Raw genomic sequence first — 26,478 nt, 5'->3', positions numbered from 1 at the left:
GGCGGAAAAAAACATCTCTCCTTCAAATCTCCCTATTTCAAATGAGCATCACCGTCCTTCCAGTCACCTAATTTTTCACCCTTGAAGTCATCCTTGACTCTTCTCTCTCCCTTATTCCCGATCCATCAGCCTATCTCAACATCTCTCGTATCTGTTCCTTGTTCACAACTCACACTACAACCATCCTAGTTCAGGCCTTCATCTCTCCCATGTTTCCAGACTCTCCACTCTCCAACCCATATTTGGCACAGGTACCAAAATCATCTTCCTACAACTTAGCTCTGACTGTATCACTAATATGCTGAAAAATCTTTAGTGGTTCCCTTATTGACTTTAGGATAAAATACAAATGCCTGTCATTTAGGATCCTTCTCAAACTGCTCCCAGCCGATCTTTCTAGATTGATTCCACTTTACTATCTATTCCAAACAAACTGACATACTAGTTCCTTATGTGCTCCTCATGCTTGCAACGTACTTCCTCCTCACCTCTGCCTCTGGAATCCTAAACTTCCTTCAAGGCTCCATTCAGGCTCTACATCTTTTACAAAGCCTTTCATAATAATTCTATTTTTTATTGCTGTCTCTTACTCCTCAAATTATTTAATATTTACTTATCTGTGCATATTGTTATACCTTTCTACAAAATGTAAAATTTTCAGTTTTGTATCCCCAATGTTTGGTACTAGGGATAAAGGTAGGGAATAGACCTTTGATTGCCTTGGCATGGGGAATTTCTTAATTTGGAAACTTCCTCTACCACAGCAAGTCAGTGCCTTTTCTGCAACTCACAGTCTTAGAGAGTTGATGTGGCACCAAGAAGTTAAATGACTTGTCCAGGGTAATAGCTAATATATATCAGAAGCAGAACTTGAATACAGGTTTCCCTGGCTCCAATGCCAGTTCTGTATTAATTTTCTAACTAATAACTTGTGGTTATTCAATTGTTAAGTTGTGTCCCACTCTTCATGATCCCACAGACCATAACATGCCAATACTGCTTATGAGGTTTTCTTGGCAAAGATACTAGAGCAGTTTGCTATTTCCTTCTCCAGTGCCCATGGAGTCACCTAACTGCATCCTAACTAATAGTAAATAGAGCCCCAGGCCTGGAGTCAGGAATACCTGACTTCAAATCTGGCCTCAAACACTTACTAGCTATGTGACCCTGGATAGGTCACTTAACCCTGTTTGCCTCAATTTCCTCAGCTATAAAATAAATTAGCTGGCAAAGGAAATGGCAAACACTCCAGTATCTTTGCCAAGAAAATCCCAAAAGGGATCACCAGGAATCAGACATGACTGAAAAACAGCTAAACAACAACAATTACTAATAATCAAATAATAATTATTAACTAACAAATAATAGCTGTTAACTAATAATATGCTAAATCTATACTAACACTAATTGTGTTGATAATAGTAGTTAGCTAGCATTTAGATAGTACTTATGTGCCAGGCACTTTACAAATATTGTCTTATGTAATCTTCAGAACAACCCTAGGAGGTAGATGCTATTATTATCTCCATTGTACAGTTGAGAAAACTGAGAAGTTTTATGACTTGCCCATGGTTACATAAGTTTCTGAGGTTGCATTTGAATTTTCAGGTCTTCCTGTCTCCAAGCCCAGATCTCTATCTACTGAACTACGCAGCTGCTTCCAATTCTATTCTATACTGCCTAGCAGTTGGAGGTGCTTAATAAATGTCCATTGAAATTAAACTAAATTTTATCTACTTCTTCAAAAGACTTTGAATGTTCCTTCCATGTTCATTTCGTTTGGCCAGTTTTGTTTCTTTGCAATACATAAACCAAAAGTTCTTGTATAACATATGTTCTTGTTCATATTACAAATGTTCTTGATGCCCATATTCCGCTAAGTGATTTTGCTTGTGAGGAGACTAGCATTTTTTCCTTCACAATTCCCCAGGACATTATTTCTGAGCATAATTGATATTTCTATGATTATTTGTCTTTATTACTACAAAGTAGTTACACTTGTATTCTTGTAGGTCTTGAGTATATTTTTGCAAGAGCACTGCCAAATATTTTCTATATTTTTTAGTATTTGTGTATATTCTGGCTCACTCTACTTGAAGGGCTTTGGATTGACTTTAATTCCATCACTTGAGCCTATATCACACCCTAGCACCCCACTATTTGGTTCCCTTGACTAGTACCCTAGTTCACTTTAGCCACTTAACAATGATTAACTTTTACAAACAAATTGTTGCTGTTTAGTTGATTAGTTGTGACTGACTCTTTGTGACCCTATTTGAGGTTTTCTTGCTAAAGAACTGGAGTAGTTTACCATTTCCTTCTCCAGCCGATTTTACAGATAAAAAAAACTGAGGCAAATAGGGTTAAGTGACTTGCCCTTATAGAGGAATATTGCTTCAAATATACAACAAGAACAAAAGTATAAACATTTCCCATTAATACCTTGGGAGAATATTCTCCCCATCCCACTTCAGTCTCTAGGAAGGATGGATTCAAACTTAGCACAGTTCCCGTATAACATTGGTCCCATCAAGTTCACATCCAGATGCAGTATGACTGCCAGATGAGTCCTCATCTAAGCTTCTGCTGAGATGAGTCCTAAAAGTCACTCCCAAAGGTCACCCTTGCTCCATAGGGCTGACTGCAAACCCAGTTGCTGGGATACCAGAATATTGAGGGTTTTCCTAACCTTTCAAAACTTGCAAGATCAGAATCTCCAATCCCTTTATCTAAAATGGAAAAAAAAAATACAGAGGCCACATGTAAGTCTCAAGAAAAGGCACAAGGCTTCTCTCTTTAAAGTATTGTCTTTTGCCCAAGGCCATCAGCAAAGGAATGGGACAAAGAGAGAGAGTAGCCAAAGACTAATGGCTAAGGTTCTGTTTACTAATGCTTTTTGAAGACACAGAGCTGGCTAACCCAGAGGTGGGTTTTGCTATAGTAGCATTTCTAGAACTATAAAAAGTGTAACGCTGACAGTTTGGTTTTTTTGTCAATGATAACCTTATTAGCAAAGTTTATAGCATTTCTCTAATACAGAAAATGCTACCACTTGGTTTTAGATTGATTCTTTTCACCATATTTAGAAAGGCTACATTTGTTCCTATGCCTTTGAAAATATTTTTTAACGTAAACAGTATTATATTTTCTCAAAATTCTTTTCTGTATTTATTGACATGATGATATGAATTTTGTTTTCATATGTTGTATTATGTTTATAGTTTTATTAAACTAATCCTGCATTCCTGATGAAGAGGTCTAGGGGTTTTGGGGTGCTGGGACCCCAAGATCGCGGTACCGGGCCCTGTCTGAAAGAATTCAACTCAAATCTTCTTCAGCCAGAGGAAAAGTTTATTAGTGATAAAACATATAGGCCAGGTGACACCCGTAAGGACGAGCCGGCATGAGAGGTTCTCAGCCTTTTGAGCGTGAGATTCTCAGCATCTGAATGAGGGCCAAGGTGGATCTTAAATACTAAAGTAACTTTGGGTGGCCAGAGAAGGGGGTTGGGTAAAGGGTGTAGGTAACAATTCTAATTGGGGAGGTCGGGAGAGATTGAATAGACAATGGGAATAGATGGTGGAGGAACAGGAAGGCAGAAGTTTGAAAGGCATCTGCACAAAATCAAGGTGGGGCTAGGACTTTCAAAAGGAGACAAAGGAAGGCCTTTCTGGGGCCTATAGACAAGAGGGAGCCTAAGGCTTTTAGGGAGCATCTGAATAAGATTAAAAGGTAAAGCTAAGGCTTTCAAAGGGAGATGAGGGTCTGGGGCCTGTGAGTCAGATTCCCTTTGGGGCAAAGGGTGAACATCTTGGCTTGGGCCCCGCCCTCATCACTGATATAAATCCAACCTAGTCTGAGTATAATCTTTTTAATATGACCTTGTAACTGCTTTGTTAATATTTTACTTAATAGGTTTTTCATTGAGATTTATTAGTCTATATTTTTTCTTTCTCCCATTTATCTCTACTTGTTTTTTAGGTATTAGAACCACATTTGTGGTAAGGAACAGATTTGTGAGAAATTAACATTTAGCTTTTGCTCTAGTTTTAGAATTATCTTTGCTATTTTATCTGGCCTCTTATTGAGGGTCTATTTTCCCTTTTAAAAATGTTCATGCCTTTTTATAACTCATGAGACCTTTGTCAGTATTAGGGTACTTGGAGGAAAAAAAATTGTATAGATAGATAGATAGATAGATAGATAGATAGATAGATAGATAGATAGAGGGCACAGGGTGAGTTGAAGATTAAGGGGTCATATCTGGAGAATAAAATTAAGTGATGAGAGAGGATGATACTCAGAGAAGAAAGGGAGAGGTAGAATGGGGTAAATTATCTCACAAAAAAAACCAGAAAAGAAAAGTCTCTCACAGTGGAGGGGAAACAGGTGAGAGGGAATGAGGGAATCTTATTCTCATAGGATTTGGCTTAAGGAGAGAATAACATACACATTCAATTGGGTATGGAAATCTGTCTTACCCTACAGGAAAATAGGGGAGGAAGGGGACAAGAGAGCAGGGGGATGATAGAGAGGAGGGCAGATTGGGAAGGAGGGTAATTAGAAGCAAATACTTCTGAGGAAGGACAGGGTCAAAAGAAAGAATAGAATAAATGGGAGGGCAGGAAAGGATTAAGGGAAATAGAGTTAGTTTTTCACAGCATGGCTACTATGGAAGTGTTTTGCATAACTGCACATGTACAACCTATACTGAGTTGCTTGCCTTTTCACTGAGGGTGGGTGGGGAGGGAGGAAGGGAGAAAATTTGGAACTCAAAGTTTTAAAAACACATTTTAAAAAAAGTCTTTTCACGTGCAACTGGGAAATAAGAAATACAGGAAATGGGGTACAGAAGTCTATCCTGCTCTACAGGAAAATAGAAGGGGAAGGAGATAAGAGAAGGGAGGGGGGAGAGATAGAAGAGAAGGCAGACTAGGGGAAGGAGTATTCAGAATGCATGCCATCTTGGGGTGGGGGGAGGGATGAGAAATTTGGAACTCAAAAACTTCTGGAAGTGAATGTTGAAAACTAAAAATAAATAAATTTATATTTAAAAAAATATTCATGCCTTTAGTTTATTTCTCTTTTCATTCACTTTTAAAAGAGTTTTATTGATATATTTCATTTTACACAACAAATATTTACAGATTTCTCTCACTTTGTGAGAGATCTCTTGTAACAAAGTAAAACAATTAATACTAATAAAAATACAGTAAACTTATCTGAAAGCTCCTGTAACATTTTGTATTGTAACACCTCCCTCACATCTCTCTAATTTTAAACAATTAACAGATACTAATTAACAGACCTTTACCTATTTGAATAAAAAATTTTCAAAAAAATTAGTTGATGGGCTTCTTCTTAGTTTCCAGTTATTGCTACCACAAAAATCGTTTGATAAATATTTTTGTATATACAGTATCTTTTCCTCTTTCTTTGATCTAGGTTTAGGCCTAAGAGTCATAGGATCCAGTTATATTGCGCGATACATACTGCTGAATAACTTCCTATGTATTATTCCACACTGCTTTCTAGAAAGGCTATACCTATTCGTAGATACGCCAATGTGCCTATTTTTTCCTCAGCTCCTCCAGCATTTGTTATTTTCCATTTTTGTCATGTTTGTCACTCAGATAAGTATGAGGTAAATCTTAGACTTGCTCTAATTTTCATTTCTCTGATTAGTAGTTATTTGGAGTATTTTTATATGGCTATAAATTGCCTGTCTTTCTTCCCTTGAGGAATTACTATTTTTATCCTTAGACCAAGCCTGCACAGCATATGGCCCATAGGCCACATGGCCCACCAAAGGACTTCAGGTGGGCTGTGAAAAATGTAGAGGATGTAAAAGAAAGTAAAGATTTAATAAGTTCTTTGTGCTCTGCTTAACTTGCCTTCTACTAGTCACTATTGTGTTCATCATGTAACTTGGAGCGCAGTAAGGGAGGGGAAGCTCTTGTGCTATTGACCCTCATCACGTAGTGGCTGCACTCACTTTGTCCCTGTACAATGCCAGAGGTGCTCTCTCCAAGGTCAGACACTCAGTTCAGTATTTCTTTGCATGTTAGCAGTTACTGTGCAGATTTTTTGGTTCTAACATTAAAGTTTTTGGGGTGACTTTGTAAAATGGGTGATAAAAGTAAATGGAAGATCAAATCAGAACATAAAGTATTTAATCTGGAGTGGACAAATAGAAACTTGTTTACTTACGTGAGAGACAAAATATTGTGCCTTGTTTGCCGAGAAGTAATAGCCGTTCCAGGGTATACAATCTTCATTGCCATTTTGAATCAAAATATCCTCACTTAAGCAAATTGGACACCAATGAAAAACAAATTAAAGCATCCAAATTGTTGAAAAATCTCAGTGTGGAACAACAGTTTTTCAAGAAAGTAAAACCCAGAAAATGAGGCAGCTACTAAGGGTTAGTTTTCAGATTTCTAAAGAAATCAATTTCAAACATTGTTCCACAGTATAATAAACAGATTGCTGGCTAGAAGTATAAGATCTCGGGGCAGCTAGGTGGCACAGTGGATAGAGCACCAGCCTTGGAGTCTGGAGGACCTGAATTCAAATCCAGCCTCAGACCAAATACTTGACACTTACTAGCTATGTGACCCTGGGCAAGTTACTTAACCCCAATTGCCTAAAAATAAAAAAATAAAATAAAATAAAATCCCACTTTCTTCAAGAAACCTTTAAAAAAAGTGTAATACCTCTCATTAACTAAAAGTAAACAGTAAGAAAACCTGAAAAATGTATTAAAACTTGTACCATTTAACAAAGTAAATTTTTAACATTAATGTGATTTCATGATAAATGAAAATCTTAAGTAATAAGTGTAATTAATTGATATTAATTGAAATTTCCCTTTTTAAATATGGTTTATTTGCAGAATAGTTTAATCATTAATTATACTTTTACTTGGAAAGTGAGGCACTAAGAACCTATCTGTGGCCTGAAGAAGTTTAGCCTGTTTTTATTTTGACCCCTACCTACAGCCAAGTTATGCAGGTCTGCCATAGACAATATGTCAATTGGGGAAGGGCTCTTCTTCTTTTAAATTTTAATCCATTTTTTATATATCTTAGAAATGAGACCTTTATTGGATATTCTTGTTGCAAAGATTTTCCCCACTTATTTCCCTTTTAATCTTTGCTTTATTAGATTTATGTAAAAACCTTTTAAATTTTATATAATCAAAATTATGCATTTTACCTTTCATGATTCTTTCTTTAGTCATGAATTTTTCTCCTATCCATATAACTGATTGGTAATCTTTTTAATGTTTCTTTAATTTGTTTATGATGTGACCTTTCCATTTCATGCTTACATAAGACTTATGCCTGAATAAGGAATAAGATATTGATCTAAATCTAATTTTTTCCATGCTGCTGTCCAATTTTCCCAGAAGTTTTTGTCAAATAGTGAATCTTCATCCCAGTAGCTGGAATCTTTGTGTTTACTGAATACCGAGGTCCTACATACAGTTCCTTCTATATGTTGTGTACTTTCTCTGTTCCACTGCTATATCTCTTTTCTTTTATAGCTAGCAGCACATTGTTTTAAGAATTATAGATTTTAGTATATTTTAAGATCTAATATTGCTAGGTTCTCCCCCCCCTTCTTTTTATTATTCTTTTTGAGATTCTTGACTTTTTTTCCCCTTCATATCATTTTTTTAAGTACTGTAAGTAATTCTTTGGTCGTTTGAGTGCCATGACATTGAATAAGCAAATTAATTTAGATGGTATTGTAATTTTACTACTTTGGCTTAACCTATCCAAGAACAATTAATATTTTTCCAATTGTTCAGATCCGTTTTTATTTCTATAAACAACAGTTTAGATATATATTTATATAGTTCTTGAATAAACTCCCAATTATCCTCAAGTAATTTTACATGGATTTTCTCTATCTCTTGCTGCTGAGTTTTATTAGAAGTAAATAGTAGTGCTAATGATTTATGTGGATTTATTTTATATCCTGCAAAGTTACTGAATTTTTTATTGCTTCAATTAATTTTTAGTTGATTCTTCAGTCTCATATCATCTATAAAAATGTGATAATTGTGTTTGTTTACCTGTGGTTATTCCCTCAATTTCTTTTTCTTCTTGTGTTATACTGAGCATTTCGAGTACTATGGTAAATAGACATAGTGGCATTGGACACACTTGTTTCATCCTTGACATTAGTGGAAAGGATTCTAGTTTATCTCCAGAACAATAATAGTACCCCCTGACTTTAGAGATATCTATTTATTATCGTAGCAGCAGCTGGGTGGCACAGTGGATAGAGTATGAGGCCTGGAGTCAGGAAGACCTGAATTCAAATTTGGCCTTTGACACTTACTGGCTGGTATGTGACCCTGGGCAAGTCACTTTATGTTTGTCTCAGTTTTCACATATGAGCTAGAGAAGAAAATGGCAAGTCACTCTAATAACTTTGCCAAGAAAACCCCAAATGGGGTCATGAAGACTCAGACATGACTGAACAACAATAACAGAATTTATTATTTTAAGAAAAGTCCACTTACTCCTTAGTTTTCTAGTATTTTTAAGAGTAATGGGTGTTGTATTCTGTCCAGAGCTTTTTTCTGTATCTATTAATATAGTCATGTATTTGTTGTTAGTTTTCCTGTTTTGATTTTCCCTAGCTTATGTATCAAAATCCTATCTGTGTCATAAAAGTAACTCATTTCTATCATACTGAAATACATTTCTCTTTGACTGTTTGATAAAACTCACTTGTGAATTCATCTGATCATAGAGTTAATTGGGCAATTATAGACCAAAATAGTTAATGAAACTAAATGCCAGAACAATTCTTTGGGATTATGTTATTTACCCCAGTTTATTTTTTTAACATTTTTTTGAAGATTTTTCACTTAATATAGCTTTAATGAATTGTGAAGAGTAAAGGATGTGTGTGATATTTCTGCTTTTCTTCATTTCTATGGTTTTTATGTAAGATATGATTTTTTTGTAAAGGTACCACGCACAGGTGATGTCTATTTCTTTTTCTTTACATTCAGTAATTAGCAGAGGTCTATCACTTTTTTAAAATTCTCTTCAGGACCATAGTAATTTAGTGTTTGATAAACTCAAATACCCAAACTTTTAGGATAGAACTTGCTATTTGTCAAAAATTGTGAAACAGTGTGGCAGAAACTAGGTATATAGCCCTACAACTTATACCATGATAAAGTCAAAATGTATACATGATTTAGACACAAAGGTTAATACCACAAACAGATTAAGGGAGCATGGAATAGTTTACCTGTCAGATCTATGGAGGAGAGAATTTATAACCAAAGATGGAGAGCATTACAAGATGTAAAATGGGTAATTTTGATTACATTAAATTAAAAAGCTTCTGTACAAACAAAACAAACACAACCAAGATTAGAAGGAAAGCAGAAAACTAGGGGAAAATATTTACAGCAAGTGTCTCTGATAAAGGCCTCTTTCTCAGCTATATAGACAACTGAGTCAAATTTATAAGACTACAAGTCATTCCCCAACTGATAAACAATCAAAGGATATGAACAGTCAATTTTCAGATGAAGAAGCCACAGCTATCTATATGACAAAATGCTCTAAATCAATGTTGATTAGAGAAATGCAGATTAAAACAATTCTGAGATACCACTTCACACCTATCAGATTGGCTAGTATGCCTGCAAAGCAAAATGGTAAATAGTGGAGGAGATGTGGGAAAATTGGGACACCAACCAACCATTCTGAAGAGGAATTTGGAACTAACTATGCCCAAAGGACTATAAAATTGTGCATACCCTTTGACCCATCAATACCACTACTAGGTCTGTATCCCAAAGAGATTTTTTAAAGGGGAAAAGGACCTAATTGTACAAAAAATATTCATAGCTGCTCTTTTTGTGGTAGCAAAGAACTGAAAATGGAGAGGATGTCTATGGATTGGGGAATGGCTGACCAAGTTGTGGCATATGATTTTAATGGAATACCTTTATGCTATGGGGAAAAAAATGACAAGCAGTATGCTTTCAGTAAAATCCTGGAAAGATTTACATGAACTGGTGCAAAGTGAAGTGAACAGAACCAGGAGACTATTGTACACAGTAACAGCAATCTTGTACAATTAACAACTGTGAATGACTTGGCTATCCTCAGCAATACAATCCATCCAAGACAATTCCAAAGGACTCACGATGAAAAATGCTATCCACCTTCAGAGATAGAACTGATGAAGTCTGGAAGCAGATCAAAGTATACTATTTTTCACTTTCTCTATTTTTTGTGTTTTAACTATATTTTTCATGATTACCCATATGTAACCTATATCAAATTGCTTACCATCTCAAGGAGGGGGGAGAGAGGGAAGAAGAGAATTTGACACTCAAAAATTTTTTAAACGAATGTTAAAAATTGGTTTTGACATATAATTAGGAAAAAATAAAATATTCAAAAAAACAAAAAAATTCTCTTCAGGACCTTAACTTCTTTTTTGTTTATTTATATTCTTCATGATTATAGTTTTAATGTCTATTTCTCTTTGTAATTCTTTCCGTTTTTCCTTTAAGTCTTTAGAAACTATGCCTTGGGGTACATATGTGTTAAATGTTGAAATCAATTAATGGTCTATGTTATCTTTCAGTAAAATGTAGTTTCCCTCTATATCTCTTTTAGTTGGCTATTTTTGTTGTTTTGCCAGAAATCATAATTGCTACTTCTGCTTTTTTTGTGTTCAGCTGAACCATAATAAATTTTGCTCCAATCCGTTATTTTAACTCTGTGTGAATCTTCATGTTACGTGTTTTTTTTTCTGTTGTTGGATTTTGCTTCCTAATCTATTCTTCTGACTTCTTCTGTTTTATGAGTGAATTCATTGCAGTCACATTCACAGTTATGATAGTTAATTGTTTATTTCTCTCCATCCTATTATCCCTTGCTTTTTCTTCTCTATCGTCCTCAATCCCTTTTTATTTTAAATTATTTCCCTTCCTCCAACCTTTTCTTTTCCTTTCCGTATCCTCTCCCCCACGCATTGAGAAGGCAAGAAATTTGATATCAATTATACATGTGAAGTCATGAAAAATATTTCATATTAGTTGGAAAAAAACTCAAGAAAAATTACAGTGAAAAAACAATTGGCTTCAATCTGCACTCAGAATCCATCAGATATTTATCTGGAAGTGGGTAGCATTTTTCATCATAAGTCCTTTGGAATTGTCTTGAATCACTGCATTACTCAGAATAGTCAAGTCACTTATAGTTGATCATCACTACAATATTGCTGTTACTGTATACAATGTTCTCCTGATTCTTCTCACCTCACTCTACATCCAATACATAAGTCTTCTCAGGTTTTTCTGAAAGCATCCTGCTCATCATTTCATATAGCACAACATCACAATTATATATCACAACTTGGTCATCCATTCCCCAATTTATGACCATATCCTCAATTTCTAATTATTTGCCAACCACAAAAAGTGCTGCTATAAATATTTTTGTACATATAGGCCCTTTTCACTTTTCTCTGGTCTCTTTGGGATACAGACCTTGTAGCTCCTCTACCTCTGCTTTTCTGTCCCACTCCACTGCCTGCTGTCAAGGTCCTTCCTAGAAAATCTGATTCGTCCAGTATTAGATTGAGCAATAACCCACTGAAATGGACTGGAGACCTGCCCTCCTCTGATAAGACTTTCAAAAATTTATTTACTTATTCATTTACTTGTTTCTTTGTTTAGGTAACCATTTCATATCTCTCACTCTTACAGCCCCAATTTGATAATAAAAAAGTCCTCATAACAAGTATGCATAGTCCAGCTCTTTTTTAGGTCATAGTTTTTTAAAAAATTATTGTTTTATTTTTTTATTTTGGACTTTACTTAAACATAAAATAGAATGATCATTTCCTTAATTAGAGTAAAACAGCAAAAGAGGCCATTGTCTGCACTTCACATGGGTAATTAATTGTTGGCATTATGTTTGCTGCTACCTATTTCCACCCACTTTGCAAATGTCCATTGCCTTTGGATGTCCTGTAACTGTGATTCTGTGGAGATTGTGGCATTACATGATTTGCAGTAATATAATATTACCAGAAGAATATTAATGTTAAAAAGATGAGATTTTATTTGAAGAAGAAGCTTGGTTTCATTAAGAATACTACATAATTTCAAAGTGCAATCCAATATAGCTCACTGCCTTCCTCCTATTTAATTATGGAACTAGCTCAATGTCCATCCAGGTGTCTGTCCAATATACATGTACTGATGAATTCCCTCAATGGACTGTTTAGCGAACTGCATATCATGGTCTGAACAACAGGTATTCTTCATCCACTTGGATTTTTCCACATGGACAGTGTCTCTTTTTAGAAATTACAGATGTCATTTAAGTATGCAGTTATTCTGGAGTTTTGTATGATCAGAATAATGTCATCCACAAGCAGGAGAATCTGGAAGAACCTACCATTGATCAGGAATCCCTCTCCCATTTGGACTCTAGGCTAGAAATCCTCCATGATAGTAAAAATACCTTTGGCAAGCAAGCAAAGATGTCTTTATTTTATGCCTCAATTAATATTAGTAATCAAAGAATCATGAACTACAGTTAACCTTGTTAAATTTGTCAAGGAATCTCAGATGAGAGCCTTCAAAGCTGAATTTTGTTCTAACATATCAAACACTTTTTTTATAGTATTCAAAAAATAAGCACATTGGGATAGTCATTCTCTCTGTACCTTTCAGTGTGACTGCAAAGATATGGTCGTTTTTTGTGAAAGCATGCCTGTTCCTTTCTCATAGTTTTGTAGTTAAATATGTTTAAAAATTATTCTCATAAAAATTTGTAGGAATGAAAAATAGATATCAGTTGCTAGTTACTGATATCCTTTCAATTCTTCTTTTTAGGTAGTAAAAAACTTTTGATTTTTTTGAATCATTTTGTATTTTCTCCTTTCAGATATTTTGAAAATTGATCCTTCAATACCCTCAGAATTGTGTGGCCAGAATGAACCCCCCCATCTTTACTTGATCCAGCTGTATTAATTATAATTTAAGTAATAGCAATTTTGAATTTTCTAGGATCATAGAACAGATAGCTCTTCTCTCTTTGCGCCATCATAGAAGCAGTATTCCCTGACTGCTAATTCCATAAAGACACATCAGATCAACTACAGTGTGTTTTTTCCTTTCTATTGTGCTCCATCTATAAATAGTAGCAACAACTACTTAGAGTTCTGAATACCTTTAGGACATTAAGCATGTGACTTTTCCAATGACATTTTCCTATTGGGGTTGTTGGGAATATTGATTCTCATTTCATGATTCATTTTTAGCACCAACTGGTAGAATCAAATCCTTTTACTTCTACCAGCTGCTTTTCTGAATTACTGCACACTTCCAGCTACATGGTTCTCCTCACTGCTGATCACCAGTTACAGGGTCCCAGACATCTATACCCTAGGGATGTTACCATTCTCATTTCTCCCATTTGAGATTTATGTAAATAACATTGATGCCTTAAAGGTATTTAAGTTTCATCTCCTGTGACTCTTTTTTTGAAAAATCTCTTCTATATACTTTTTCCTGGATATGCTCCATTTTGAGGGCACATCTTATGAATAAACTCATTTCCAGGGAGTTTTTTTTAGGAGGGCTTTTTGTGGTCCGGGAGAGAACAAGCTTTTTATAAGTAGTCTACATCCATTGCTAGCCACAGTGGAAATATTTGATCCGGGCAAATTTTAATGGAAATAGTCAGAAGATGAGCAGGTAAAAGGGAATTAATCTCTGTCCTTCCATCAGGGACAGTCTCTAGGTCCATTTGCCAGAAGAAGCAAAATAAACCTTTGGGAATGAAAGTGATATGGAATATTGGCATCCAAATGGGAGGTAGTTACAGGGAAGACTTCGGTAGTGCTCTCTGGCTGTCAGCCTCAAGTGACTAAAAGTCCCTGGAAAGGGAATCTGTACTTTTATTGTGTCCTTTTATTTCTTCTATAGCACCTCCTCTTCCTTTTCTCCTCCCTCTACCCCATTCTCCAACTAACCCCTGTTCTTTTCTTGTGAATATTATTATGGTAGGAATGCCTCTGAGTTAGACAGTACAGGCTTTAATAAACAAGCTTTCACTGGACAGTCTGAAAAGTATATTTTGGGCACTTGTCAAGGATCAGGCAAACAAGTGAGAAGACTAAAGAATAGTCTAGGGGGGAAGGGTCAGTCAGGAGTGCTGATTCATAGAGTGCTATAAGGGCAAGAAGGCAGGGGAAAGTATCCAAATAAGGAACTCAGTATGATCTTGAAGGAAAACAACCAGAAGAATCTGGAGGGATGACTAAGGAAGAGATCATAATAAGTTTTCATTTTAGGATTTAAGGCATATATCCTTGAGTCAGGCTAAATCTGAGTAGTAAGTCAGATACAGCAACTGATGGAAGATTTTGTTCCCTTGGTCTTAGACCTGAACCTCTGAACTCTTTTTTTTTTCCATTTTTGTAAGTCTTTACTTTGATTTTTCATACCTTCTTTGAACACAGACTAGAGTACCTCATTTAGGACCTTGCTTTGATGTTCAGTTGAAACCTGAGTTTACTTGTTATGTAATCAATGTAATGATCGGAAAGACCAGATAGGCCACATTGAGGAATCAAGTCTAGAGATAATATATGTGATCAAACTCACGACTGAATAAATGGAGCCACTCAATGCCTACAGTGTACAGAGCTTGGGGATTATCAAATAGGGACGTATGCTCTGGAAGATCAACTCATTCATCTGAATTCTGTTGCTTTTTCTCCTTAACAGGTGGGTTTTCAGAAAAAGCTTATGAATGGAGCTCAGAAGAAGAGGATACCTTGAAAAAGGCAGGGCCAGTTCAGGTCCTCGTCATGAAAGATGATCACTCCTTCGAATTAGATGAAATTGCACTTAATCGTATCCTTCTCTCAGAAGCTGTCCGGGACAAAGAAGTTGTTGCTGTTTCTGTAGCTGGAGCATTTAGAAAAGGAAAATCATTTCTCATGGACTTCATGTTGAGATATATGTATAACCAGGTATGATAAGAAGTTCTCTAAAACACTTTCTTGTTCTTCTGCTTCTGTAACTGGATACTTTTGAATGAACATTGTACCTGTTGGCAGAAAACAAATTCAGAACTGAAAAAAAAATTAGAAAGAAATTTATTAAGTCATTGGGCAAGGAGTAGAGCCAAAAAAGGTGCCACTTTCCCTCACCCTCCAGTCTCTGAAGTTTTACATTATGTAAAATTCAAAAAAAGGAACAAGGAAATAGTTGATTGGCCAGCACAGAGATTGCTTGAGATGCATAACGGGAGAAAACTCCTTACATCAATCTTTGGATCTAGCGCCCCTGGAAGGATTTTTTGAGATCAACATAATCTGGAGTCCTGAATTAAACATTAAACAAACCTGATCACTCACCAACAAGTCAGAACTTTCAGCCATGCAGGGCTAGGTTCAAACAATTTAATAAAAAATTCCTGCAGTTTTCTCTTATTGGGTATTTAAAGCCAGCATTCCTATACTAGAAGAAGCACAATTACGGAAGCAGAGAGCTAGACTAAGGTTTCAAAGGAAGCTCTTTAAAATGTCCCAAGTCAGTGGAGGCATACTCTTCACTATTCATTTGACAGAATTCCTTTAAGGAGTGATAGGGACCAGATTGATGGCAAATTTTTCCCAACATTTCAGTCAGAGGGATCAAATTGAATAAGAATCAGGGGCTATAAGTCAGGGGACTTAGACTTGTACCAGGAAACAAGTATACTACATAATGCAGAGAGATTTCCCAGTCATTAAAAGAACGCTATGACCATAAATATATAAAAAAAAAATTTAAGGACAGATTCACAATCTCATGCTTCCTTCAATGTCATAGAAGTTGAATAAACTTAAACAGATTCATAATCTCATGCATAATCTCATGCAAACAAACTTAAACAGATTCTATAGGTAAACTAAGTCAGGTTATAGATTAAACTACATTTAATCAAATCTTATTTCACGTTGGGTCTTAGTTGTACTGTGTAGCCATCTGATCCTTGGAAACATTTTCCCTTGGAAATTCTGGATTAGGCCTCATTTCAATGGCAGTTCTGAAGAGGTGTTCCTCTTAGATTTAGTTTTCCAGTAATAAGTTCATGTGGTAAAAACCAGTTTAAACCTTATGGAGTTAATTTGTCCTTTGGTCATTCTTCTTAATAGAAACACACACACACACACACACACACACACACACACACACACACATGTAGATATGTACACATATATGTATATTTACATGTGTGTAGATATGTGCACATATATGTATATTTACACATATGTAGATATATTCTGGTTGTTAGAGAAAACAACTCAGTATTTGTTGCTTTTCTCAAAGTGAAGCGTACTACTCCATTATCACATAATGTTTTTTGTCCTGTTCCTACTTTCAGAATATGTATTATCCTAGCTGTGTGACCCTGGGCAAGTCACTTAACCCCAATTGCCTAAAAAAAAAACCAGAATATGTATTATCCTCATACCATCCAGAAAGAATGAGATATTTTAAGGATCTAATCTTATGCCTGAATCCATAACTATTAGTGATCACAGATTTAAAATGATAAAGTTTAAAACAGTAAGATTTTTATACTTGTATCCCATTATACTAACGCAGAGATGCTGAGTATTGCAGCAACAAGATTCATCAAATATAAAAGCTTTTACAGTTCCTGTATATTTATTATAGAAATTCACTAAGAAAAGAAGTAGCAACATGGTTATAAAATGAATACTTTCTCTTCAAGGGCACAGACTGACCTGACATAAGTATAACAGGATAGAGCTTCCTTTTTTTGATTTCAAGTAACAGTCATAGTCATAGTCATTCCTTGGAACAGTCAAACATATAGAAAAGTTCTACATTATTCATAGCGTACTACAGCCAGACTCAATTAATAAAGTAGGAAAATTTGCTGTTCAGAAAGGAAATAACATAATAGAGAAAGAGGTTTCCACCATTTGAAAGGTTGTCTTCTCAATTTTCCCAGGCATGAACATCCACTTGTAGCACTTCTCAAATTGCATTCCCTTTGAGCACCACATGGCATTTCCCTTAAAAGGGGATACTGACTTAACTACAATTCAGACAATTTTACCTGAAGTTAAAACTCAGAATGATATCAAATTATAGTCCCGAGAGATTTTTTTTCTCATGTTATTTGAATGACAGTTAGCAATAAACACATACAAAGCTTTATTTTTCTTTCTATTTTAAATCCATCCTGGAGCAGGAATCAATCACTAGAAATTGAGAATAATAGCATTCTGTGATTGCATACATATTGAATACATCATAGTTCACTCAAAACCCAGAAAAACAGCTGTCCACTAAAGCTTTCAGGCTGACAAATATTCAAATCTGAAGGCATTGCAATGCCTTCATTAACCTCTTAAGCAAAACTAAAATCTTTAAATTTGGGAACTGTGAATGCTGTCAACTAGACAGAACTGGCCTCTAACTTGTGGGTGACAGGAGACAAACAAAGTGGGTTAGAGAGAGAGAGGAGTCAGGAATCAAACAGAAGTTTAATTTCAAAGTGTAGGAAACAGCTTGCAAGCAAGGACATGAATGTCAGAGTTCCACCCCTAGTATGTGTATGGGGTGGGGGGCGGTGCTTAAGTATGGAAAGATCTCAAGATTTATACTTATGGCTTTGCAGTGAGCTGTAGTCCTGACAATGAGGAGTAAGAACAACCATGTGAGAAGTTTGATTCATAAACTGTTCTGGGATTTTGCTGTGGCTGAGATCATCCACAGGGTGAGCACAAAGGATTGTTGTTATGCCAAGCTCAGGGCACAGCCTGCTTGCTGGGCCTTAGCTCTGGAAAACAGGGTGTCTCCTAATATCTTGACATTTCCCTCTTTTGGCCAAAGGGAGGGGGTTTGAAAGAATGCCCACCCTTCTGGCCAGTAAAAGAGAGGCAGGTATGCCAACATGCTACAAGAGGCCAGTGGGTTAGGGTTACCAGGGGGTCAGTTCCTTGAGGGGACCTACTGGGGAAGTACGTCCCAGGTATCATTGCTAGCTGTTGTTTGCTTGCAAGCAGAAAAGAGAGGGGGGGCCAAGAATGTAGGGGGAGAAAATGCCAACACACACTTGAATCAGGGCCTTGGTGGTTGGGCACATAACAAAAGAGAATAGGGAGAAAAAACTAGGACAGTATACTCAGCCCTTATCCAGAATCTTGGGACAGCTGTCTCTTTTGGATGTTAGCTGCTTCTGGTTCTATACTAGATGAACCTTGAGGTCCCTGGAGAGTTCTGCTGTCCACTCAGGAGCATGGGCTTTCTTCAGATGATCCAGGAGTCCATACCCACAAGTTTGGCAGCTGTGGGAGTAGTCTGAAGGACCTGATAGGAACCCTTGGAGAAAACTCCTTGCACCAATCTTTGAATCTGAGTTTCTGGTCAGCATATTATAGGTTATTAGTTAAGAGTCTCTAAACAGCACATAAGGATGGTCCAGTTTCCCAGCCATGCAGGGCTAGGTTCAAACAATGCAATAAAGTTTTCTTAGAATTGCCATAATTGCATAATTACATTAAGTCAGGTATAGATCAAATTACTTGGCTCACAACAAACTAGTTTTGAGACGGGAGACTTACATGTTACCAAGGTAACCAAGAAAATTTAAACATAAACATCTTAAAACAAAAGACCAAAGCAATACAATAGTTATCACCAATATTAATTAACATCAAGTCTTGTTGTTTCCTAGTAACCCATTCTCAGCAAGCACGTTTTGATTCCCAGATGTCTCATGTAGTTATCTTGTCCCTAGATATCTTTTCTTGGACAATATGCTTATTCTCAGGATAGCTCTAAAAGAGGCTCTGCTTCTCTGATTCCAAATTTAGAGGCTCCTAGACAATTCTGCTAATAATATTTAAATTTGATTCTCCAATTTTGAAACTCCAGAGAATTTCAGTGTAGATACCATTTGCTGTTCCTATCCTGACCGAAATCCCGTGCCTGATAAGAATCTCTTTTTTTACTTTATGAGCTATTTTTCTATTTCTATTACTGCCTTAAAATACAGTTTAAGATCAGATACTGTAAAACCTCCTTCCTTTACATTTCGTATTAGTTCCCTTGATAGTCTTGATTTTTTGCTCTTCATTTTTATTATATTGGACCTGCCTACCATGAATAATTTATACTTTTCCAATTATCTCAATATAGCTATTGGGTTTGTTTTGGCAAATGTACTTCCATGTATTTTATACTATCTTGCAGGGGTGGGGAGCCTGTATCCTCCAGGCCACATGTGACTTTCTATGTCCTCAAGTGTGGCCCTTTGACTGAATTCAGACTTCACAAAACATTTGATTTGTTCAATGAAGTTTGGATTCAGTCAAAGGGCCATACTTGAGGACATATAGGCCTCCAGGCTACAGGTTCCCCACCCTTGCTAGAGTTATTTTAGATGGAGTATCTCTTATTATCTCTTCTTGTGGGATTTGTTTGTCATATATCTAAAATTATTAATTGTTTCAACTAACTTTTTTGTTATCTTTGGGATTTTCCAGATATATCATCATATTCTCTGCAAAAAGAGATAGTTTTATTACCTCATTCCCTATTTTGATTCTGTTTCTGTTTCTTCTCATTGCTATTACTGGGATTTCCAATATAATACTGAATAATATCGATGACAGTGGGCATCCTTGTTTCACATTTGATCTTACTGGGAAGGCTTCTGGTTTATCTCCATTACAAATAATGCTTGCTGATGGTTTTAGATAAACATGCTTTTTATCAATTTAAGGAAAAACCCATTTATGCCTACATTTTCAAATTTTTTTATTAGAAATGAGGTCATAGTTTATCAAAAGCTTTTTTCCATATCTATTGATATAATCATATGTTTTTTCCTTTTATTATTGATATAATCAATTATACTAATAGTTTGCCTTATAATTAACCATCCTTGATTCCTGGTATAAATCCCAGTTGGTCATAATGTATCAACTTGGTAATATATTTTTATATATTTTAATATATTTTAGTTAGTGCTTTATTTAGGATTTTTTCAGCCATATTCATTAATGAAATTAGTCAGTAATTTCTTTTCTCTGTTTTTACTCTTTCTGGTTTTAGGTATCAGCACTGTATTTGTTTCATAAAAGGAGTTTGGTAGCATCTCTTCTTTGACTATTAATATTGGAATTAGTTTGATGGAACTCACTTGTAAGTCTGTCTGGTCCTAGTGCTTTTTTCTTAGGAAACTCAATTATGGCTTGTTCTTCTGCCTTTTAAAACAATCAGAAAGATAATTTTAAAATGGGAAAATAATTTCACAGTCTTTACCATTATCAATACAATTTATGTGTAAAATCCTTAATTAACAAATTCTTAATCCAATTTTGAGAACTTATTATTAAAGCATACTTAAATTTTGAATTTCCATGGTAGATAAATTTAGAAGGCAATCATATACATCTGCATAAAGTTTAGAGAAAATCCTATTGCTTTTCTCAAAATTGCTATTCCATTTAATTAGAAAACTATCACATTACATCTTTGTCTTATTACTTAGTTTAATCATTTCTCCCTTAGGAAAGTATCATCCCTATATTATAATTTGACCATAAATATAGGTTAACATTATAAGATATTCAAACTTGCATCTTATTATAGTAACTCAGAGAGGTTCCAGTATCAATCTATTATTTAATAGATAATAGTATTGTACTTACAAAACTTCTTGATTATAGAAATTTGCTGTAAAAGAAAAAAAAGGGATACAGTTATAACAGTGTCATATGTCATAACAAAGAGAACAACTCCCTTAACTCTATTTCATTTTAGGCATAAATCATATCTGCCAGACAGCAATATAGTCACAGGGTGTCAAAAGTAAGGCTCAGGATTAACCAGGTGGGTAAATTTCCTGTTCAGCAAGGAAATAGCACAATGGGGAAACAGAGTCAGGAGGATCCTACCTTGGCCATCTCCAAAACTTTTCTCAGGCACAGACATCTACCTTTAGCAGTTCCCAGACTGCAGCACATGCCATTTTCTACTATTGGCTTCATGACAATTCAGACAACTATACTGGTAATCAAATCTCAAAATGAAAGTCCCAAGAATCTTTCACTAACCATAACTTAGGCTTCAATATCTTTCCTAATGTTTCCCTAACAGTTAACATTTCATTAATCCTTTATGTTAAATTCATAAATTAAAAGTAACCACATTCTGGGCCTTCAAGCATACATCGAATACCTGATAGCTGACTTCAACATTAATATATTGAAGTTACATCTTTAAACCACCCCGTACACTTTCATAATAGCCAAGAATTTCAAATGAAAATTTGCTATTATATATCATTAGTATCATTTTCCTTCTTAAAACCTTTTTTTATTACAACCTTTTAAAAGCCCAATGCATGTGTAACAGCATCCAGATTAAAAAGTTGTTTTGCCTGACAGCATTTCTGTAACAATGGTCTCTCAAATTTCATAATAAAAGAGAATTTAGAAATATAACAATAACACAAATAATATCACATATTTAAAACTTGAAATGAAATGACATCAGATGACATCAATTGCATTTCCAAATTATCCCATATAAAAATCTTATTATTTTTGGCATTTTGAAACCACTTTAGAATTATCAGATATAGAACAATTACATTTAATTAAAGAAATAATAAAGATAATGTAGTGTATGCCAGTCATTGTGTTAAGCACTTTACAATCATGATATCATTTTGATCTCACAACAGCCCTGGGAGGTGGGTACCATTATTATTTTTCTCTTTACAATTCAAGAAACTGGGGCAAAGAGAGATAAGATAACTTGCTTAGATAACAGAGAAAAGACTACAACAGTTAATACATTTCTGCAACCAGAACAGCGAAGGGTGGGCTTACCAAAGGCAAAGACTGGCTGCCTCCCTCCACACCATGTACTGCCATGTCAGGCACTGCTGGAGCACCAGGACCTTCCCAGGCAGCAGCTGGGCAGGGCCTGCTGAGGGCTGAATCTGTACTGTAGACATTGACTGGGCTTTGAGAGATTAGCAGGGAATACTGGCTACAGAATAAGAATCCCAGGGCCTGGTAACAGGACCTTCCCATTAGTGGTAGTTCCTGGCGGCAGGACAAAGCAGAAGCTGGACATGGGGCCTGACCCCCCCACACACACACACAGCTGCAGCTTTGGGGCCAAGCACAGCTGGGGCTGGGTGGGTAGGATATACTGCACATGGGTGATGCCTCCAGGCTTGCCTAGAGGGGCAGGCTGCAGAAAACTCAGGGGCATAGGGCTACTGGGGCCACTGCCATTAGGGGGCCCCACTATAGCTGCTCCCCCCCAGGTGGGCCCTGGGTAATGCCAGCAATTTTTTTTCAACACCTGTATTTGGGAATCTAATCTGGAATGAGAAGGGTTAACAGGAACTGTTTACCAGGGGTAGTCACAGGGTATCTCTAGTTTAAACAATCTTTTCTCTTTTCGTGGTCAGAAATGTTAGAGGAGAGTTACTAAGAGGTTGCTTATAAGGTGCAAACAATTAACCTTTTTTCTTTCTTTCTTCACTCTGGATTACTTCCAAACTAGCTTCCTTCCTTTATTGCCCTAAAACAACAAAGCTATTAATCTTGCCATTTTTTAAACTTTTATGAAATCTAATCCTTATTTTTCTTAAAACAAATTCTACAAAACTTACTAAGATATTTCAGAAAGGAGTGAGTTCCTGGAATTACCCCAAATCCCAGGAGTTCTCCTTTGCAGTCTTAAAACTGATAAATCTTCAAATTCCTTAATGATTAATCTTCAGACCTCCAGAATCTGCTAACGTGCTTTTAGCAGTTCTCCTTCAATTATCTGACTTTATTTCTGTAAGTCCAACATAGCCAAAACTGAAATTAAAGAGGGAGGGGGAGGATCTTGTAGGGTTTTTTTTCCTTTCTCCTTTCTTATAACCTAATCTCCCATGGAAAGTTTAAAGTAGGAGAAAGTTCTGCTTACTGAGCAATTGCTTCAAGTATGAAAGTTCATTAATCTTTCCCAGTGTTCTGAATTCTCTGGCTACAGCCCTTAGAAGTTTTTCTGGTTGGCTGCATTTTAAACCTTTCAAAGTAACTGAATCTAGCTCACAACACAAACATGACACAGACATTTTACATTTCACAAAGACATAGACATAGGCAAAATGACAAGACAGATGCAAACAGAACCAGTTTGACTGAGGCACACAGTTGCAATTTTACAGAGGCATGCAGAGAAGCCCATTAACAGGGGTGTGCAGGTGAGAGAGAATATTCTTAGAGAGATCCAACATGAATCAGGTCACTGGAGGGCCCTGAAGTTTGCCTCACAAAGAATAGAAAGCTCAGCCAAAGTGGGAGCTCAGAGGACTGGAGCAGAGACAAGGGCAGAGGACTCACCAGAGGAGGGGGTGGGGAACAGGGTCAGACTCCAGAGAAATAAATCTCTGGTGGTACCTAGTCTGTTCTCAGTGGTATCACAAAGTCTAATGACCCAGTTCCATGTCCAATCCCACTTCTGACACCAATCAATGTCAACTGTATGGAATCAGGCTCTAACCTGTGGGTAGCCAGAGTCAAAGAATGCAGGCTAGTTACAGGAGAGTCAGGAATCAAACAGAAGTTTAGTTTCAAAGTAAGGGAAATGTCTTGTAAGCAAGGACATGTCTGGAGCCCCACCCCTGGGGGTGGCATTTCAGTGTGGAGAGATTTCAATACTTACAACTATGGCTATGCAGTGAGCTGTAGCCCTGACTATGGGGGCCACAACAACAATGTGACAAGCTTGATTCATAAACAGTTCTGGGATTTTGCCCTGGCTGAGATCATCCAGAGGATGAGTGCAAAGGATTGTCATTATGCCAATCTCAGGGCATGGCCTGTTTGCTGGGCCTTAGCTCTGGAAAACAGGGTGTCTCCTAATATCTTGGCAATGTTAAGTTAGCTTAAAGGAGTAACTTCAATACCTATATGCACTTTCATAATTTTCATAAGCAATGGACAATCTATCAGATAAAAGTCACTCTATATAAAATAAATTTGTTAGCCCCTTTATTTCAGCTGTGGGAAATACTCATTTTTCATTAACCACTTACTTTAGAATTTCATAACCTTGTTTCACTAACTTTTCTCAGAGTTAGTACGATTTTATCACCTTGCCAAGGCTGAAGATTCAGAGGACTGAAAGTCTGGCAAGTCTCCAAATAACTTCACAGATATTTACAAGGTCTGTGGTACTTTCCCAAACAGAAAGTAATTATTATTGTTACTTTAAAGCAACCATACCCAATTAAATACTTGACAGTTTGTTTCAACCCTGACAACAACAGTCTATCCAAAGAGGAGTTAATTTTCGAATGATGTAATTGTGTCACTTTCTGGATATCATTTTCAAATTAACAGCATTTTTTTTACAATGATTTCCTTAGGGGGCAACTAGGTGGCACAGTGGATAGAGCACCGGCCCTGAAGTCAGGAGTACCTGAGTTCAAATCCAGCCTCAGACCAAACACTTGACACATTTACTAGCTGTGTGATCCTGGGCAAGTCACTTAAACCCAATTGCCTAAAAAAAAAATTACAATGATTTCCTTCAAATAACAATAGAAGAAAAATTAGAAACCTAACAATAACATAAACAATATTGTGGGTTTTAAAAACATAGTACAAAACTTATTGCTAGTCAACATCAATTTGATTGAATGCCCTTCCAAATCATCTTACATTAAAAAAAACTTTATCTATTGATTTGGATTTGAATTTTTTGAATTTGAATTTTTTGAATTTTTGAATTTTATTTGAATCTATGTTAATTGCATTCAAAAACCAGTATAATCAATTACACTTTTAGTTATTATTCATGCAGTTTCTAAGCATATTGCCTTAATGCTAAATATCAATTGTATTTTGTATTAAGGCTGATCTACCATAGAAGGACAAGTATCACAATTATTTCACTTTAAATGAAACCACATTATAATTTTTGTTTTAGGACAAACTCAGTGAAATCAAATCCGGATTTACAATCATAAGTGATATTCAGAATCACAGTTTTCTCAAGGATTATTAACTGCTAGTACCTCAAATTATAGAGCTCATTGTTTTTAGTCCCAAAGATTTATGTGTCAGTCCCACATTCTCATAGACTTCTTAAAATATTTCAGTATTTAAAAAAAAATCTTCAGATCATATGTTGGAAATTTACAGCAAAGATATTACATTTCAGTTACAAATTAGTCCCTAATTAATTTATAATGCCACAAATTTAAGATTTCCTTTATTTGCTTGTCTTTCTTTATCTCTGTAACTCCAATCTGGGGTCAGAGCTGAAATGACATAAAGAAAGTTATCCTGAAGGGTTTTTTTTTTGGTTTGGCGGTTTTTTCCCATTCTAAAATCTTATCTCCTGCTCAAGGTTTGAAATGGGACTAAATCCCTGCTTATTGGGAAGGAAAGTTTAACATCAGGCTACTGAAAACTAAGAAAACTGTTTTAAATCTGAAATTAAATTAATCTTCCCCATCATTTCTGTGTTGTTGCTGAAGGCAGTCTTTGTGTGCTCTGCATTTTTTCCCTTAGAAAGCTTCAATGGATCAAAATCTACAAATGACACTAAACATGACACAGGACAAAGGTTTTCCTGAGAAGTTCACAGAGAAAGAGAAGGGAAGGGCTTCTGCACTGTTGGAGTACAGGTTTAGCCCACAAACACTCAACTTCCTGCATTAACCTGGGGTCATCCTATGTAAATGGATGTAGGTGAACGTTAAGCCACCAGGTTTGTCAGGGTTACTCAATTTACTATACAGATATCAGAACAAGCCAAGATAATACAAATATCAAATAAAGGAGTCCTTCCTAGCATGTTATGTGGCTCAGCTGCCAATACATAGTTGCATATCAGGTGTCTATTTTAATAGTCATAGGAGGATTGGGGGACATATAAGAAGAGGGAAAGAAAAGGAGAAAGGGGAAGAAGGAAGGAAGGACAGAAGGAAGGAAACTAGAGGACAACTGGCACTGAACCCAGAACCCTTGTGTGATCAGCCTCAAGAGGACTATTAATTTGCCAGTAAGGGTGGGTAGACTAGTTCTAACCCTACTCTAAGTAATTTCCCAGGTCAGTATATCACACTGCTCCTCTTATTTTACAGATGCAGAAACTGAGGCCTAGGAAGTTTGAGTGAACTGTCCAAGGTCATATAGCTAATAAATGTCTTTAAAATAATTAATGTCTGGTGTTGGAGAGGGGGGCAAAATGGCAGAATGAAGGGACACAGTGCCATCTGTAAGCAACCCTCCACAAACTTTTCCAAACAGATCTAGAAAAAGCATCTGAACAAATCCAGCTGAACATAGCTCCCTATGGATAGGGAGGTTTGCAGACACTGGAAACAAGATCATGGGGTACTCTGGAATCCA

The 26,478-nt window shown here is 36.1% G+C and overlaps 1 protein-coding gene across 2 annotated transcripts in view; it reads left to right on the top strand.

The window, feature by feature from the left end:
- The window catches only part of ATL1 (atlastin GTPase 1), a 91,722-nt gene that overhangs the window by 2,241 nt on the left and 63,003 nt on the right, over positions 1-26,478 (top strand). For both annotated transcript variants that reach the window (XM_021004651.2, XM_021004650.2), the window contains exon 2: positions 14,798-15,045. In XM_021004651.2, the coding sequence (XP_020860310.1) occupies positions 14,798-15,045 (248 nt within the window). The remainder of the gene's footprint in view (positions 1-14,797; positions 15,046-26,478) is intronic.

Source organism: Phascolarctos cinereus, unplaced genomic scaffold (genome assembly GCF_003287225.1).
Source record: "Phascolarctos cinereus isolate Bilbo 61053 unplaced genomic scaffold, phaCin_HiC Scaffold_3;HRSCAF=262, whole genome shotgun sequence".
Lineage (NCBI taxonomy): Eukaryota > Metazoa > Chordata > Mammalia > Diprotodontia > Phascolarctidae > Phascolarctos > Phascolarctos cinereus.
Note: the sequence above shows the minus strand (reverse complement) of the source record. Positions and strands in the feature narration are given on the sequence as shown.